Source organism: Lipophrys pholis (assembly GCF_963383615.2).
Source record: "Lipophrys pholis genome assembly, chromosome: 11".
Taxonomy (NCBI): Eukaryota; Metazoa; Chordata; class Actinopteri; order Blenniiformes; family Blenniidae; genus Lipophrys; species Lipophrys pholis.
The window spans coordinates 22,233,508-22,251,905 of NC_137631.1; the positions used below are offsets into that span (position 1 = coordinate 22,233,508).

The 18,398-nt window shown below is 38.0% G+C and overlaps 2 protein-coding genes across 2 annotated transcripts in view; one reads left to right on the top strand and one right to left on the bottom strand.

Moving 5' to 3' along the window:
* The window catches only part of zcchc14 (zinc finger, CCHC domain containing 14), a 31,109-nt gene extending 27,884 nt beyond the window's left edge, over window positions 1-3,225 (top strand). Inside the window, exon 13 of the mRNA XM_080475469.1 lies at window positions 14-3,225. Within this exon, the coding sequence (XP_080331595.1) occupies window positions 14-69 (56 nt within the window). The 3' untranslated portion in view covers window positions 70-3,225. The remainder of the gene's footprint in view (window positions 1-13) is intronic.
* A 2,311-nt stretch (window positions 3,226-5,536) lies between these two features.
* On the bottom strand, window positions 5,537-17,811 carry map1lc3b (microtubule-associated protein 1 light chain 3 beta). The gene is made up of 4 exons (XM_080475119.1): window positions 17,551-17,811; window positions 12,242-12,297; window positions 8,006-8,112; window positions 5,537-7,439 (listed from the first exon to the last, which is right to left on the bottom strand). The coding sequence occupies exons 1-4, from the start codon at window positions 17,588-17,590 to the stop codon at window positions 7,268-7,270; spliced, it is 375 nt and encodes a 124-aa protein (XP_080331245.1). The 5' UTR covers window positions 17,591-17,811; the 3' UTR covers window positions 5,537-7,267.
* Between the last annotated feature and the right edge of the window lie 587 nt (window positions 17,812-18,398).

The following is an 18,398-nucleotide window of genomic DNA, read 5'->3' on the forward strand; positions in this document are numbered from 1 at the left end:
CTGTGTTTCCCAGGTATGTTTCGGCTGAAGTACACGCCGCACGCTGACAGTAAGGACTCGGGAGACTGAACTCACGTTCCTGCTGGAGCCAGCGAGCTGCAGCTTCGGACGAGGCGATGAGACGGAGACATCGTGAGTCTCTTCAAAGACTGTCCATCCTCATATCTTCCACAGGAAGATGAGAGAAGTGACTCCTCCCTCCTCGTTAAAGTATAAAGTTCCTGGTTATCTGAAATTCCTCAGAGAAAACATGGCAGACAAGAAGATTCAAATGAAATACTTTTGGGTTTCCAAACCAAAGATACAAAACTCCAGTCAGGTGAGGATGTCTCAGTCATGCAGCTGATGGTTGGTCTGAGTTCAGCGTTATCTTGCCTGGATCCATTGTTATATGAAAAGGTTTCTTCAGTAGGAGACATGATCAAGTTCAAATCCTTCTGCTCCTCGTTCCATCAGAGTTCACTTTGTTCTCCGGAGACAGCTTTCCCACTTAAACCAGTCATTTTGTCACGGCGAACAGTAAAACTCTTGGACAGAGCTTTTATCTGATATGTTTGTGTTCAGGTGTGTAAATGTATGCTGTAGGTTTTCTTACAGCGTCTCACCGCACCACGACCTCCGCTCCAAGCTACAACTACTACAGACCAATAGAAATGCAGCAGAAAATCACATGATGATCAAATGCGACACGCAATACAAAGTGAAATACTGGACTGCGTCCACATTCTCCAGCTACTTCTGTACCGAGCTTCTCACTTGTAAAACATCTACGATGGCTCCAGTCTCTCCAGGTTTTCATTAGTGATGCAGAGGAATGTGGTTTTTCCTGCATATTTAAGTATCATGGCAACTGTCAGCGATGTCTTGCAGTCACACTTTTGTTCCCAATCATTAAGATTTACGTGTGGATGGCTTAATCCTCCCTCACACTGGAGGCTGTATGCTCAGATGAATACATACAGGGGGTGGTACCAAGGTCCCGCCTTTAATATTTAAAGTATCACTCTTAAAAGTGGTTGATAAGAAAATAACATTTAGTTAAAATGAAAGTGGTTTTTCCCACAAAAAGTAACAAATAAAAAAAAAAAAAGTAGGTTTCCACTCTTTTGGATCAAAACCTCTGAAGTTTTTCTAAACATTTCTGTGAATTCTTAATTCTCAAAGTGGTTATTTTCAGACAGGATCCAAACTAAAAAGCACAATTTGATTTACAACTTTCTCCCACATAGTTTCTTTGATCAAATATTTTCTTATTTCTTATGTGCTTTTTTTTTTTATTATGATTGATTGGAAGCTATAAAAACAATGTACACTCTCATTCTTAGCATTTAAACTTCTCTGTACAATCTTTGCACAAGTTGGACACTTTAGCTGTTTGTCTCATACTACTACAACTTGCATTGAAGAAACTCCTCCTCAGCAACCATCAAGTCCAGTAGCTTTATCTTAAACACCACCAACTTATTCAATTATGGTAGAAAAACAACTCGCATATCTGGGCAAACCAGTTTTATTTCACCTGGCTGATGTTAGAAGCAAGACAAGTGGTGTTGTGGTTTTCGTTGTCTGGGTTTTTCTCTGAGTTCTGTGATTTCCTCCTACGGTCCAAAGAAAAATATCTGAGGTCAATTGATGACCCTTAAATTTCCCCTTGGTTTGGCCTCTGTGTGTCATCAGCCCCCATGAAGCAGCATGAGGCTGTAAAACAATGTGTGATTGGACGGATCGTTTGTTCTTAAAAGCACCACACATGTTGGTTATAGAGCGGTCGTCCATCTTCATATGCAGCCTCACGATCTGCTGCCTTTCGTCTACCTCTGAGCCAACCTGAGGGCAAAATGAGAAAAAAAGACCTTTTGTGCCAAACAAAAGTGTTCATCAATAATCACAATAAGACAATCAGTGCAAACAGAATTTACCAGATTCAAATAAGTTTCACTGTCTGCAATTTTATTATTTTTTATTTTTTAGGTTAGACGAACATTTCAAAGTGCCAACTTTCTCTGTTTCGACGGATTTTTGTTTGGTCTTTTCATGTAAGTTGTTTTTAACCCCATCAAAGATGGAGATGTCTCATTTTTTTGTTGTTGTGTTTGCTTGTGTACAGTCCTTACGGAAAAGAAAGAGTGTTATTGAGTTTAAATAGTGAGAAACAGTGTTTGGAAGTGTTTAAATGCGTGTCACTGTGGGTGAGTTGCCGGGCAGGACCCGGACAGACACGAGGACAACTCATCCTTAAGACTGAAAGAAAAACTCAACCTGTGCCCCTGGAGGGTGCAGCACAGGAATAAGGGATGTTCATTTAAAATGGTAAATACTTAAGATTTAGTATGTTTAAGAAATTATTTTGTTGTTGTTTTTTAAGTGAGTCAACAGAATGCTTTTATATCATGGCAATGGCAATCAGCTCCATCAGCGCTACTGATATATATATACATACATATAAATATTAGTAATAAAAATAATACATTATTATAATAAAAGATATTAATGTCCAAATAGCATCATCCAACACTGATAAGAGTTCACAGTGTGTGTTGAAGATTATCTCGTGGAAAGGCTGCATGTTCATGTAAGATACGGTGAGATTATTAAAACAAAATCTAAACTCCCACTGCAATGTATCTCCAGGCTTCTTTGTATTGAATAGATAGCTAAAGATTACCCCCTAATGAGAATTAAAAATATGTTCCAGGGTTAAACAGTGTAGCCTTGTCAACTAAAGCAAACAAGCAAATTCCACACACATCAGTTCAACAAGCCCATAGTTTTACAAAGTAGTCCAGCATTCAAGTAGCGTCGTCTTGAGCAGATAAAAGATATTACTCAGTATTAGAAGCGCTTCAAGCCGTTTGGGCTGTAAAAGGGTTTGGTTTTTTGTTTTTTGCGGGAAGGCGCGATATTTGCATCTGCTCCATTCCTCTGTCCACCAGAAGTCCCCGCTACTGTCTTGTTATAAAACAATTTTTTCTGCAATGAACAAACAGCTTCCTTCAAAGTTTATACGACATTTGATTTGATTGTTTTGGTGATTGTTCGGCCTCACGGGGCTCAATGAACCGATGCTCCAGCATGCATGTCGCTAAATACGTTTGCTTTTCAGGCATTTGTTTGAGCTCAGTTTGTATTTACTCATTTTGTTTGTTGGTCAGATTTTATACTGTTTGTTGTGTTTTCGAAAACCGGGTTGTTTATCTAAAAGTTGAGATTAAACTTGTTTTAATAATAAAACATTGTCTCAATCTGCCTTTCTGTCCTCTTGGTTTTTGTTTTGCTTTATTCTTAAGTGAGAGTTTTTCAAACTGCAGGAGGAAGAGACCTCTCACAAACCAGTAAGTGTTGATGTTTTGCTGAATTTCCTTGTTTTTCTCATTATCAGGTGTTATTGTTAATGAATGTGAATTAGTTTTAAACATTATCTTCTATATATGAAAATGGATGAATATTTCTGCTTCTGCTCTTGTGCTATTTAATTTGATAGCAGTTCAAATTGATCATAAATGTATGAGTATTTATGTCATAAATTGTCCTAAAATGAAGAGCATCGGGAAATAGAGAAATGACCCCGCCCTTCTGGGTGTTCATGATGGAGTATGTTTAAAAAACTAAACATTTTTAAAAAGAAATGGCCTTACTTGTCAGTCTAAGGTTGCTTTTATTTGCTTTAACCTGAGTTCACATTTCTAACAAAAAATAAAGAACCTCATTGTACTTGACATTGTAAAATTTTAACCAACTGCGAGTCTGAATTTGAGTTTGACCCTCCACTTATTTGTTTTTGGTATCAAAACTGTTTGGACCTGAGAAGAAACAGATTTCCTCTGCTTTTTGTTCAGTTCTTTAATATTAACGTTGGTCAGACATGGCACATGATCCCATCTGAAACGACATCACAAAGAGTTCATGGTTTTTCCTCCAGACAGCGGATGTGACTATTAGGAACACATTCAAACGGAAAAAAAAACTGCTAATGAAAAGGAAAATCCTTTATCTTCAGATTTAAACTTTAAATAAGTTATTTTTTTATGTTTTGTAATTCAGATTTATCTCCAATGATTCTGTTCATAAACAACCATTTGTCTGGTTGTGTGTGTGTGTGTGTGTGTGTGTGTGTGTGTGTGTGTGTGTGTGTGTGTGTGTGTGTGTGTGTGGGTGGGTGTGTGTGTGTGTGTGTGTGTGTGTGATTTGGCAATTGCTCAGGAGGTTAGGGTCAGGGACCCAGTGGTTACCTGTCAGCAGCGGGATTCAATCCAAGGACCCTCTAGACCACCACCTTCCTTAATGTCTGCCTCAAATACTTGTTGTTTTGTTCTGGTAACTCCACCGGAGCACAAAATCATGATTACATTCGACAATATTGCCACAAATTTAAAATGGACTAAAATAATAAATAATATGGTTATTCATAATTATTGCTGCAAAAAAAATTTCATGTTGCACAAATATTCAAATAATCATTGGGTTTGGGTTTCTTAATAACTCTCTTGTAAGTTATTTTAATAAGTAGAGTGTCTGATTTAATTTGATAGCAGCTCTTCGCGATCTGGGAAAGAGGAAAATTAATTATAAATGTCAAAGCTTCAAATTCATTGTTTTGGACGGTGAAAGTTTCCCTTCTCGCTGTTTCAAAAAAAGTATAGTTTCAAGAACTTTTTGGCACTCATGTTGATTTGATGGGATTTGATCTGAGCTCACATTTATAACAAAATCAAGAGAATCCAAGAGGGTTTTGCCGAGTCAATAGTTTAAAAAAGATTTAAAAAAAACAGTTGTCTGTGTTGTTAAACCCTTATGAAGCTGCTGTGAATGTGACCCATAAGTGACAAGTGGGGCTGCATTACACTCAGTGAACATAATGTTTTAGACTATTGCGATAAGATTTGTAATAAACACAAAAACTTGATTATGGTCATCTGGTTTATCGTCCATGGAAGTGATCAACGTAGCCTAGTCTACTCACACCACTCAACAGTAGGAGGCGCTAATCAACCATCATTTGACGTTTCTTGATTTGAGGATTAGAGGGTGGGAGTCAGACTACAAACATCAGTCTTGAATGACTGCAGATGGGTGTGGGTGTGATTAAGATATCAGCTGCTTGTCTCTTCTGCCCGGATTTCACTCCTCGTCAGTCCCTCCCACCATCACAACGCTTACCAAGCTCTCTTTTCACACACTATGTGATCTCAGACTCTCATATATACATAGTTTTAAACCAAAACTATGTACTGCTCATCATTCTCACATGTTGAGTTCTTTGGGAAATGACTATGAAAGCAGGCAATATGTACAGTAGGTCACAGTAACGAGACATAAGGAGAATATACAAACTATTATTTCTGAAATCAAAAATCCATTGAATTTAGTCAAATTGAAGACATTGGGTTATGTACAAAGCCAGAAAACTATACTGAACATGTTGATGGAAAGTCAGAGTGGCTACAATGTGAGAGGAGGATTACAAAGTGCCTGTCAGTCCGTGGAGTGGGTTTATGGAAGAGAGGAGATAAGACAAAGTAGAAACTTAAATCAGTTTAAAGAGATGTACAAACCATATTTATCAAAGAAGTATTTAGAAGAAGAAGGTTTAGAAGGTTTAGACCAGCGGGTATGTGTGAGATGCTGATACAACTCCAGGAAATCATGGATTTCTATTCTACTTACCTCTGAGGAATATGTACATGCATACGTGTGTGTGTCCAACATGTACATACAGCAATGTATAATTGTATCAGAATACTGTATATAGTGTGATACAGTGGATAGATACTTATAAGCAATAATGGTTGTGGTATTATTTCTGTCAACAGCTCAAAAAGAGTAAAAACAAAAAGAGTGTAGACTTCTTCCTGTACATTTTCTCTCCTTTTATTGTTTTACAAAATACCAACATAAATACATAAAGGTGGGCTGTGTGATATTGCCAAGTGTGGGTGGAACTGAGGGGCAGGCCGAGAAGACAATGGCAAATTAAACAAAAGCTCCACCCCTCTGTCACAAACAGTCGACTGCTCCGATCAAAACAAAGAAAAAGTCACCTTTACATCCTGCAGACAGCCAAGAGTCAAGACATGTTGTACATAGCGTAAAAATCACGTTAAATAAAAAGGAAACAAAATGATAAAACACTGCGATATAGTGCAGCTACATCTCGATATGTGGAGAAGAGGAGGAAGATAAACAACGACGGCACAGAGAAAGTGACGAGTCATCTACAGTCAGGTGAAGTTATTTAAGAGTGGAGCCCTTAAATAAAGCTAAAGAAAAGACGGGGCAGGTGTCTCAGACATGTGAAACTGATCCATCCGGACAGCTCGGGGAAACTCCTCTTCAACCTGCAATCACTCTTTTAATCAACTCCAGAAAAACTTTAGAGAGAAAAAAAACAAAACTAAACAAGGACGACGATGACTTGCAAGCCTCTCTGTCCTCATATCTACATTTACAGAAACACCATCGTCCTCACGCACACATGCAATCAGTTCACACAGCTCCGCTTTAGTGTGTCCAAAATCAACTTGGCTACACTCTCATCTCTTTTTCATATTCAAAGTCTGTATCTGTACACCAACGCCTTCTTTTTCCTTTATGCAAACTACAATCATCCATTTATTAGCAAAGCAGTCTCCTAACATCTTTTGTTGTTTATTACAGTGAAAATGCTTCGGGCTGCAAGGCAGGAAGGGATAAAGAAGCCATGAAGAGGACCATGAGGGGAATGTGACGAGACGCACAGCAGCGACGCTCATTGGGGATCGTCTCGGCTTTATTAAAAGAAAAAGAAAGAATCGCTAATAAAAGCCCTCCATTTAAAAGAAACCAGGAACTCTCGTTCTCTCTATATGTGGTGGAGCCTCGCCACCTTTCTGTGTAACATCTCTGTAACTACCTGAAGTGTTTATATACATTAATGCAAACACAGCCGAGGAGACCACAACACTGAAAACAACAGTGGGTGGGGTTTAACCAGAGCGCACGACATCGAAGCGACACACTGAAAGATTCTACCGGCCTGAGCTGTGTTCAGATCTCTACCTAAACTCCGCTCTTCTGATCGACTCCATGGTGAAATGCTACAACACAAACAGTCTATCTGCTGTAACACGACAACCTGAACTACTCCGCGCTGAGAAAAGGCCAAATTTGACTGTTTTATGTTTAACTTTTAAGACTAAAGGTGTGTGGCAGGAGACATGAGGAGGGCGGAGGCTAAAAACTACAATTGTCCGATCGCTGTGGGGCCAGATGGAGGACGAGGGCGGGCCGCTCACTGGGCGGCCGAGCCGAAGGTCTCCTGGGAGGCGTACACCATGTAGAGGAAGCCGTCCTGGTCGCGCTCCCGCTCGTACACCTCAGAGATGGCAGCAGACACGGACACCATGCTGTGGCCGTTGACCAGAAGGAAGAAAGCCTGGTTGGAGTTGAGCTGGAGGCGCCTCCTTGTGGGGGAAGAAGAGACGTGCATAGGGGTCAATGAACATGAATATGATGTTAAAAAAAACAAACAAAAAAAAACCCTAAAAGATTCCAGATGAAACTTTGTGCGTGCCTGCCCTCCACTGCTGACTAGCATCCCCTCCCTTTTTGTGTTTTTCACCTAAATCTCATCCACTCTGACTGGCACATGTTTTGCGATCTTTGCAGAAACGATTTGACGAATCGTTAACAAAAGTCACAGCGCACGTTCTGATGGACATTTTGTGTACAAAGATCTGATGGAAGAAAAAAAAAAAGAAGAAGAAAGGAAACGGACATTTAGAATAGTAATCTTTGGGCCCCTTAAAGAGACAGGCACACAGAATAACAATGGGTTAATGTGCAGTGATATAACGGAGCGTTCAGCTGACTGTTATAGCATCGAAGCTGAGCTTGAGTTGGATTACTTTACTGATCGGACTCCAGTGGGAATCACGATGGGCCGAACTGAAATAAGACTCTACAAGCAGAGTGGATGATATGAAAAAGAAAGGAGAAGGTGAAAAAACTGAAGAAAAAAAACCCCTACCTGATGATCTTGATGAGTTCACTCATGTTGACGTGGTCGGGCACCAGGAACTTGGTCTTATCCAGGATGGGGAGCTGTTTTTCTCCTTTATATCTCTCAATGATCACCTGCACGACACAAACACATCAACATTAGTCACAGTCTTCGGTTTCATCGCTCCACGGACGCTGCGTTTCTGAATCCTGCGTTCTGACAGGTGAAACCAGAGTCCATGATCAATAGCTGGATGAAAAAAGGCGATGTCAGTTGCACATATCAGACGGTGATCGTCCTTGTGGCACGACTCTGAATTCAACTGAATATATTGTAAATGCAACGAAGACTAATTAAAATGATGGAACAAGCACTTTTTCAAAACGAGCCCCAAACTGAGAATTTTCATGGAACAGCCAAAAGCGATAATATATTCTAAGTCGAGCATTCAATCGTAAAAAAAACTACCTGGTGTGAGACGAAGGACGGGTCAGCGGTTCTCCCTTAACAATCAGGACAGCTTGTCAAACTTTGTGTTATGCAACTTAAAAAATACAGAGATGTAAAAATGAATTAACTTTCTTTGTGTTGATAACCTGCCAATAACTCTGCTTCAGTTGTAGACTTTTCTTTTGATATTGCACTCATGCACTGAGGTTTTCCCTCTTTTTGTGAATGTTTGATGATGATGGGATTTTTTACGTAAACTTTTCTTAGGAATGAATGTATTTTTTTACGTGGAAAATGTTTCTAGCGGCTTCAAACTCATCATAAATTTGAGCAAATGTAAATAAACAACAGGATCATTGACCTATACAACATGACTACTTTAGAAATAATTTTATAGTTAATTATCAAATAAATATCTAGATAAATAATCAATTGACACTGTGGCTCTCTGAGACCCGGATTTACAAATATTGATTCATTCACTCACTCGTTCAGACAATAAACCTCGTCCTAATGATCCACAGCTGCTTTTAACTTCAGCAGCAAATCGATCACAAGCCATTAACGTCTGTCAGTGTGTGCTCGCCGGCTCTCTTCATGTTGTAACCACATTCAGCAGACGTCGATGAACAATGAGGCCGAACAAAGACAGTGAAGATGTTGGGAAAACAGCAGCAGTCACGGGTCCAGAGGAGCAAGTGTGGGCAGCCTTTGTCCTCGAGTGAAACACAAGAGAACAAAGGAGGAAAAGCTGCAGCTCAACGCAAACAACCAGAAAATAACTGAGAAATCCTGAAGACCATTTCACCTGTAATCGTGGTATTTAAGCAGTTTGATTTATGACTTCTTGTCAAAACAGCAACTGAAACCATCTTGTAGCATAATCTTTTATTGCAGGAAATTACCTTATAGCTTTTATTATGATATAAAATGTTCCTATTAGATGCCTTTAAGTGAGAATAAAGTTAGGTTTCACTCGAAAAAATAAAATAACTCAAGGATGAATTTGTTATTCTGTTATTGATTCCCATTTAAATGACTTTTAGATCTGATAAGTGGAAGTAACCAAATGTATTTACACGAGCAATGGTTAACCGATCGATTTTAGTTTTATTTAAATTTGGGATTTTCTTTTTTAGCACACTTAACTTTATTATTCCAAGATATTTGGTCTGCTTTTGTTAAATATGGCAGATCAGTTTTGATTAGAAAATAATCAGGCGAATGGGACAAGTGATTTAATCATTACTCATTTAGTGAAATAAATGAGATTAACATGTATACATGCACAAAGACATCAGCGCACTGGACAGCAATCTATGTGCGCTATTTGAATTTCCCATAATAAGATAACTCCCACGATGTGATCATAAAGCATTTCACTTTGGTTGTTTGCACCATCAGTTGAATAATCCAATCACTCCAGAAATCACATTGATTAGATTTTAGTGCGAGTGGCCTTATCGACATCGCTCGCAAAAAAGTCCCAGTGTATGGGAGGAGCGCTTTCTGTGCTGCCTTCTCCACAACTGCTAGTTTTCCCACCAACCCGTCCTAAAGAGGTTCTTTGTTTCAAACACTGATCCATTAACACTGACGGGCACTGATGAGCCTCACTTCTTTGAGTCGACTGCTCCAGTTAATGCAACCATCTTTAACCATCTACGGCCGTTTGAAGGCTGCTCTTGACCACTGATGCTAAATGTCACAGGCCCCATCTGAAGACTGTAGAAGAGCTGTTTTCATAGTGAGTGATAAAGAGAACGAAGGTGAATAAATTATTGTTGACTGTTAAGGAGAGTAAACATCCAAACAAAGGGAAATAAACCAAGCAGTGGCTCAACAGTCTTGCATGGATTTTCACTTAAGGACACTAAAAACCAACAGTAATTTAATGACTAGATATCATCATTACAGTATAATATGATAATTGTTAGTATCCTGTAATGGAAATCACAACTTGTTTGAATTCAAAGCTCCCTTCAGGCATATAAATACATTAGGAACATTTCTGGTGAATTTTGGCCAAGAATTCACTTCTGAAATGAAAATCATTAACAATGTGATTAAGCACAATAAAAACTGTCATTGTACTACACATTAAATTTCTTGTCACATTTGAGACAAAATCAGGAAGTTAAACACTTTTTAATAATCCACAGTGAGACGTTGTTTGATTACATTTGGTTGAGTTGATATTTTTCATTATTTGTTGACGTCATTATCCTCCTTTTTTAAATAACAGTGCTGCTGTAAGTATTGAGGAAATGCTCAGTGAAGCGGAGGTATAATCATATCCGTCTTCCGTCTGTCTGGATGGAGTTACATTACACTGACACAGAGCATCTGCCTCTGGCCTCAACACTTACGCAGCAGTTTAAAGCCCCCCGGGGGGGGAGGGCAGACAGGAAGCACACACACATACATGATGAAGCCTCACGCGGCGCGGCAGCTGGAGAGCCGTGCCGATACTCTACCTCCAAATGATAAAACCGAGCAGGTGAAACATGAGGTGTGCCTTTGTTTGTCAGTAGTTGCTAGGCAATGGTTAGCCAGTTGCTTTTTAGCAAAGGGCAAACACAGAGATAAGAAACAGAAAGTAAAACTATCAGGACTGCAAACAAAGAAGTGTTGGGAAGCAAAATCTTTATTTTTTTTTTTACTTGTTAGAAATAGCACACATCTTCATTATGCAATTAATACAAATATAATAGAATATCTCTAGATATTTCTATATTTCTACAATGACATGTTAAGATATGCTCCAATTTTCGAAACAACTGAATTTTAATTGGCTTCAATATTCACCTCAAAAGACATATTCCCCCATTTTCTATTTCAAAGGATATTAAATAATACACTAAACTATGTCAGATGAGGAAGCAACAACAAGAATGTTTACATTTATATCTGAGTTTATTTGTGTTTACTTAAAAACTATTTCCATTTTAGTTTTTTTCCCTGAAAACTGGGACTTCTGTTGTCTGTATGGAAGCATCGGCATAATGACAATAAAGGATTCTGATCATGATAATTTAAGTACTTTTTTATTCAACAACAATTCTGGACAGAAGTGTATTTACAAAGCACCAATTTCCTTTTGAAAGAGCAAATGCTTTGAAATATTGGCATGGGCACAAGATAATGTGTTTTATATGTCGGCTATATGCTGGTACATTGTAATATTATTTTTTTAAATGCAGTGAATTACACAGATACATCTGAATCCACATGACCGCTCAGCTCTTTGCTTCTTTGTTATTTAAAGTTTATTTCTTGAAATTTTCCATAACACTAACACAGTTTTTCCTAAAACGGTACAACTGAACACACCAAAATATTTTATATAGTGCTATGGAAGCTTTTGTTCATTCACATTGAGAGCGTTCCAAGCTATTGGTACCACAGCTCATTTTGAAGCAGCACATGAATACAGATATTAACAGTAATACTTAGAAATACACATGTTTTACTGTAACCTTCAAAATTCACTTCTACACTAACAAACGTGTTTGTCTGAAGTAACTGATTAAAACTCAGAACTTTAAATAAAATCCTTACAACGGGGATGATAGTAATTTGGACGTTTACTATTCATTTATAACCCACCTCAATGTAACTTAACTAAACAGACAAAATGAAGAAGCAGCATATCACAGCCAATCACACACTCTAAATGTGACTCAGTGACACCAGGAAACATGCGGTATTTATTTTCTGCTGCAGGAAGTTGTCTGGTGCTCCAGCACGCCATTTTGCACGTTGTACTCTGCCACACTCAAAAGTTAGTTTCAATCGTGTACTTTGACTCACTGGTATCTTGTTGGGGTGCTGCTCTCGGATCAATCGGACATCTTCTACTCGTTGCTCTGTGGGGAAGAAAAGAAAGAGGCAAGAAGCAGGTGTTTAGACACAAGTTAGATAAAAGATGAAGAAGTAAAACAGACGCCGCTCAGCTGAGAAGAACTACAGATGAGTTTTGTGAACTCAAAACAATTCAGGCACACTTGACAACTTCAATCCTCTGAAAAAAGGTGTACTGTGTGAATCGTTTTCCCAGCGAGCCACAGCCAGAGCAATCTTGTATTACCAAATTTTACAGGGGAACAAAAACTCACAAAATGCACTAAATCTACATATTGTATCCCCAAGAGACGGCTGAGGTGTTGCTACTCCTTCATAATGTCAACAGGCAGACAGTCTGATTATCAAATGATTCACTTATTATGTTTCAAGTTATCCGAGTACATTGTCTGAAATAATTTTTTTCAGTCCTGCATTCCTAAAAAAACAAAAACTTGAGAACAGTTTGTTGGGGGGTGAAAATAAAAGATATGAGCATGTTGAAGGTTGAGGTTTTAGACAAACGGGGAAATGTTTTCAGTTTACTGACATATCTAAGACCAAAACTGATGAGTTTCTCCTGCTCGTTCATTCAGTGATAACAGGTCGAGTCAAGTTGGATCAACTGTTTATGCAGAAAGTTAAACTATATAAAACTTAATGAGCTGTGTAATCTTAATTCTAAAAGTTCCAGACAAATTTTATGCGGTGGTAAGTTTGATGATAAAGGGTGATCCCTGACTTAGAGCAACGATTCACAAGCTTTTTTTTAACTGGATGCCCTCAGACGGCCTTATAGGAAAATCTAGGCACCCTCTCTTTAAGATCTGATCAGAGAAAAAAACATTACACCCCCACCAGCATACAGAAGCAGGAGCTACAGACAGTTTCTCATATCTTCTCTAAAGAGGTTTTTTATGTTAATTTTAAGAGTGTGACTATAATTGATAGTCTTGATTGAACCCTTGGATCTGTAGGACCAACATGAAGGAGTCCAGGAGAGAAATCTGCACCTTTGAAGGTTTTAGTGAGCAGCAGCAGTCAGTTTTGCCCTGTGATGGTTTGTTGTTTAAACACTTTGATTAAGAAGTCAGAAATATCCCAAAATGGAATCAAACATTGACTTGACATGGCTGTAGAAAGGACAAACAAACAAAAAAACCCTCTTAAAACTCCATTAAATAATTGTAAGACCTCATAAGTGTTAAATATAGCCTATCAACTGAAACTGATGTCAGTGTTATTTGATTGTTTGTGTGGTAGTCAAGTCACATTTGATTGACATTTTATTTTCATCTGCTAACTGATCTAAGTTTCATAACCATAATTGCCACAGGACGAAGCTGGAGGGAACGCCCTGTGAAGTTGAGACGTCCAACAAAATATTTGCTTTGGTTTATTTGTTATGGTCTATTTAGTTGAAGTTGGACTGAACCAGAAAGAAGTGATTTCCACCTAATGGATGGAAAACTAGTACAAAATAAATAGAAAGAGCCTCTGTTCCAAATCAACCCTCTTGGTAATGTACTTGGTTATCACATCGGGAAGCTGCGTGTTTGTTCACATGGCATGTGGTTCAACGGGTTTGGGAAGATACAAACATTTTACCACGAACACGAGATGATTACAGTCTTCACTTCTATATTTGGAGGGGCATCACAAAAACATCAAGGAACAATTTAACTAACTGCTTCGTGGAGTAAAAACCCAATATGCTTTCTTACAATCCACTCATGACATATAAACATTGTTCCAATGTGGATTAGCTGATTCCCCAGTAAGAATTTAAATACACTCATTTTTAAATCAAATGTGATACAAACCATTGTCGTCAATATAAGGCCTTGACTGGTACAACAACTAAAACAAGCAGACACTTGTCTTTTCATGCTACTATTATTATATATTTAGCTATTTAGAGTTTATAATGCTACAAATGCAGGGCTACGGTGCTTTGTTTTAATTTGTTTCAATTGTCAAACTGACACTAGTTAAAAATCTGAAAATAAAGAACAAACAAACTTTTGGAATTGAAAAAGTTATAAAACCTACAAAGACTAGTTTGAGCTTATTTTCATTAGTTTAGACTAAATTTAAGATTTTCTTGACCTTAATTGAGGCTTAAGACCTTGAAAATCAAGGTCTTAAGCCTCAATTAATCATAAAAACACATTTTAATCAGTGTAGCCTTTAGTGGATTTGTGGTCTGAACTTGTATTTGTAATTTAATTAGGGGACTTCTACTTAATTACCAGGCAACTTGACCATATTGTACAATTAATTTGTTGAAATCATAACAGAAAATAAGACTTTTAATGTCTCATTTAGACCTTCAATGATTAATCAATAGACAGAGATAGGCTCAGTTGAACTAATAATAAATCATTTAACATTTTATTTTATTTTATTTAGACTGAATGTGACAATAACCTCAAAATTGATTGATTGTAACTTGTTTGAGACACAATAGCATTTAAAGCTGCATTTTGACTGTTTTGGTTCTTTGTCCACACATTACAGGTCAAACAACTATGAAATTATCCAAGATGAAGATCAGCAGCAAAGATAAATATAGCTTTTTTCCTTCAATGTGATAACACAAACAGGTCCTTCTTATCCTTAACTATAAGGAAAGTGGGCCAAAATACGTGAAGACAGGTTAAACCTCTGGCACTTTGAACTGACAGGATCCAACAAAACTGGTTCAGTCTTGAATTCAACCATAACAAGAAGTCTGTGAAGATTCTCAGTCACTCAGATTGGGGAAGTTTGAAAAAAAAAGCTGAAGAAGTCCATCATAAATCAGACAGCTGTTTAATTCGAGGTCAGCGATCACTTGGTTGTGTCAGCTGTCAGGGTCAACTGAAGGTTTTGATCCCTGGTATTCAGTCTTGTGACCCGCCACTGAAACATGTTTGCTCAGATGACAAATCACATGTTAATTCACTGATTTTATTGTGCGACCAAATCAAAAATATGTAACGCTAAAACTAGAAGAAATATAGTATCAAGAAGGAAAAGGGAAGGGGTGGATGTGTGTGTGAGTGTCAGTCTCTTATGAAGACCGAGTGACAAGAAAGCCAGTGAGTCATCAGTTTTCAATCAACCTAAAAAAAAAAAAAGATCACAAAATGGGAAGCAGTTGACCTGAATGCCCTCTGGGGTTTTTCTTTTCTTGTTCTGTCATGAAATGGGAATCAGTCTAGAAGATTCCTTTTGGTTTCCTGACGCATTTCATGACTAACTGCATGTGTAAGTGAGCTCTGCTTTGTATTTTCCACCAAATACTTCAACTGAATGAGTCAGTCAAGCCAAGTCGCAATGCAGTGAAGTCATTAAAATTCATGTGTGCCAAGACAATAAAGTACATACATGTCAGTGACACACAGAAGAAAACACATCAAATCAACCAGTTGATGAGCGCAATCACCTATTAAAAACTACAAACTGTCCCTGGTACACTGTGCATGCTGTACATTCACACAAGAAGCTAAACTAGCTTTGCAGTCATGTTTCTGTGTTAATAGACAGAAAAAAAAGCATATATTATGGATGGAAATCTAATGTTCACAACCTTAAAAAAAAAAAAAAACATACACACACATGTGATCTGGTGTCTTCCTGCACAGACAGGCCCTCACGTGCTCTGGTTGTGTAAATGTGGACCAATAACGTGACGCTGGAGTCAGTTACTTTTAGTCATACTGGGAAATACATTTCCAGGGTCTACGAGAAGGCGTGTTCACCCTCTATCAATAGTTCAGTCTGGATTTGAGTCCCTTGTAAAAACAAACTATGCACAGCACATTTTTGAATGAATTATCACACAGTGACACAATTAATATTAATATTATCATTTGTAAACAAGACCGTATGGAAGTGTGATTTGCTTACAAGTGTGTTTATTTACATTATTTTTCAAGCTATGTTGAGGGAAATTTGTGTGATGAAAACAACTAAGGACATCATCCAAATGAGTTTATGAGACTTTAACGCCACAACACAAAACGTTTTATACTGTCTTGTGTAAAAACACTAAGTGACAATCAAAATGTGAAACCAAAGCAACGAAGGGCTTTCTCTTTAGCTCTCTGGGCTTGGGAAAGCATTGTGGAAACCAACCCTCATAAAAGATGTGACTCGCATAAAAAAACAAAAGAAATCGAAAAGAAAATGTAGATAACAGGAAAATACATTTCCAGGATTATCATGCTTCTGTTACGGGTGTAATTTGGGTTTGATCCCCTTAGAAAAAACCAAACTACAAACAGTACATTTTCTCAAAGATACACAGAGTTAACTACAGATATTAAACAACAACTACATATGTTTAAACAGCTCCACTATATAACAATCTAAACAACATACAATTTTACACTTGGTCCTAAATAAAAAGTCATCATCTAAAGGGAAGTAAACCTAATTTGGTAAGGCTGAGAAGGCCTTTATATTTTAGTTAAAATTGTGTAGTTTGTGCCGATGAAAGTATTTGTGAATCAGACCTCATGACCATTCCACGTGCTTACAGTGTTATGTATCTATATAACTGTTCATGCTAGATGAACCCCAGAGAGAATAACTTGTATCCTACGAAGATTTGTATGATAAAACAAGTAATCATGTCAACCCGATGAGTTGTTTGTGACTTTAACAAAAAGACACGAACCATACTTGACACTTTTTGTGGGGAATAACGAGTAAGAAAAGAAGTCAAAGTAATTAAAAAAAACAACATTGTCATTCGTTTTGAAAGCGCCTCCGTCGAGGCTGTTCCTTGCAGCAAACAAAGAGAAAGCTAAGAAATGGGAGCAAACTTCACATGTTTAGGTCCTATTTTGTCCCCCCCTCCTCCACACGGTGTCCCATCCCCCAATCCTGCAGCTCTTCTTTTCTGTCTGCCCTGCATTTCGACACCACTTTGTTTTTCTCCCACAGCTCTGACACAAGTAAACACTGAAGACCGAGTCAGGCCTGCACACTGGAGTCACCGTGGGCCTGTTTTATCCTCCCTTTATTCTGTTTACACCGCCTGGCCTCCATGTAAAGGCCCAAAGGAGCACAGGCTCCAGGACGGTGTTTTTGGCTTTGGGATAAATCCTCTGACACACATATAGCTCGGAAATAAACACTAATACTCGCTGCTGGGAGAATAACAAACTGCTTACCTCACATGTACATATTAACGTCGTATCGATAAGAGCGAAAGACTGTCTTTATGTTTTAAACCCGAAGGATACGAGTGTATAAAATGTCCATAAACAAGCAGGGCAGGGACTTACCGAAGGTCCTTCTTTGTTTGAAGGTTTTTTCTGTCGGCATATTGCGTCAAAGTCAGCCAGCTGGCAGCGGGTGAACACGGAGGTAGAGTCTGTTATCAAAAGCTAAACGTATTAACAATAAATAAATAAAAAGTAGAAACTGTTTATAAAAGAGTAGCTGGTTAAAACAGTGCCGTTAACAACAACAGTGACGGAGCAGCAGCAGTTCACTGACGTCGTCGTTTCCTCCCTCTGTTTTTATCAGGACGAGCTCGAGCCAGCAAAACAAACCGGTCAGCTGATCTAGTGACGCCATCACGTCTGGCTTACGTAAATGACACGAAGGAAAAAATAAATAAAAATTTTTAAGGGACAAAATGACACAAAAAACTAATAAGTAAAAGATAACACAAACTAAAAAGGAAAACCTCAACCCAATTTGGTTATCACAGCTTTACAAGTGGCGAGAGCTCGTCCACGAGTTTTTCCTCAACAGTAGTGCTTCCTGTCTTTACTGCACCATCTTGTCGTCAAAAGACATTTATCCAACTATACCAGGAGTTTGCTACCTTTATGACCAAAAGAGACATTTTTGCTATGTTTCACCATATTAAGTATGTCAACAGAGGATTTAATTTTTTTTGTGGTTTAGCCATACTATCATTTTTAACACTTTAAGTCATTTCAGCTATTTTATGGTTTTAGGACACTTTTAGTCAGAAGATAACTGCTCCTTTTAAAAATGGGTCGGGTGTGGAAATAAAATAATCAGATTTAAAAAACAGTAAACTATTATATATACATATTTACATATGTAACAGCCAGTGGCATGATAATTTTGGCCATACTGTATGTAAAAAAGGCAATAA

Excerpts from the sequence above, each read along its gene's own strand:
- map1lc3b (XM_080475119.1), bottom strand. The coding sequence starts at position 17,590 with ATGCCGACAGAAAAAACCTTCAAACAAAGAAGGACCTTCG. Across the intron at positions 12,298-17,550 it reads CAAACAAAGAAGGACCTTCG|AGCAACGAGTAGAAGATGTC; the intron begins GTAAGTCCCTGC and ends TCTTCCCCACAG. Across the intron at positions 8,113-12,241 it reads AGCACCCCAACAAGATACCA|GTGATCATTGAGAGATATAA; the intron begins GTGAGTCAAAGT and ends TGTGTCGTGCAG.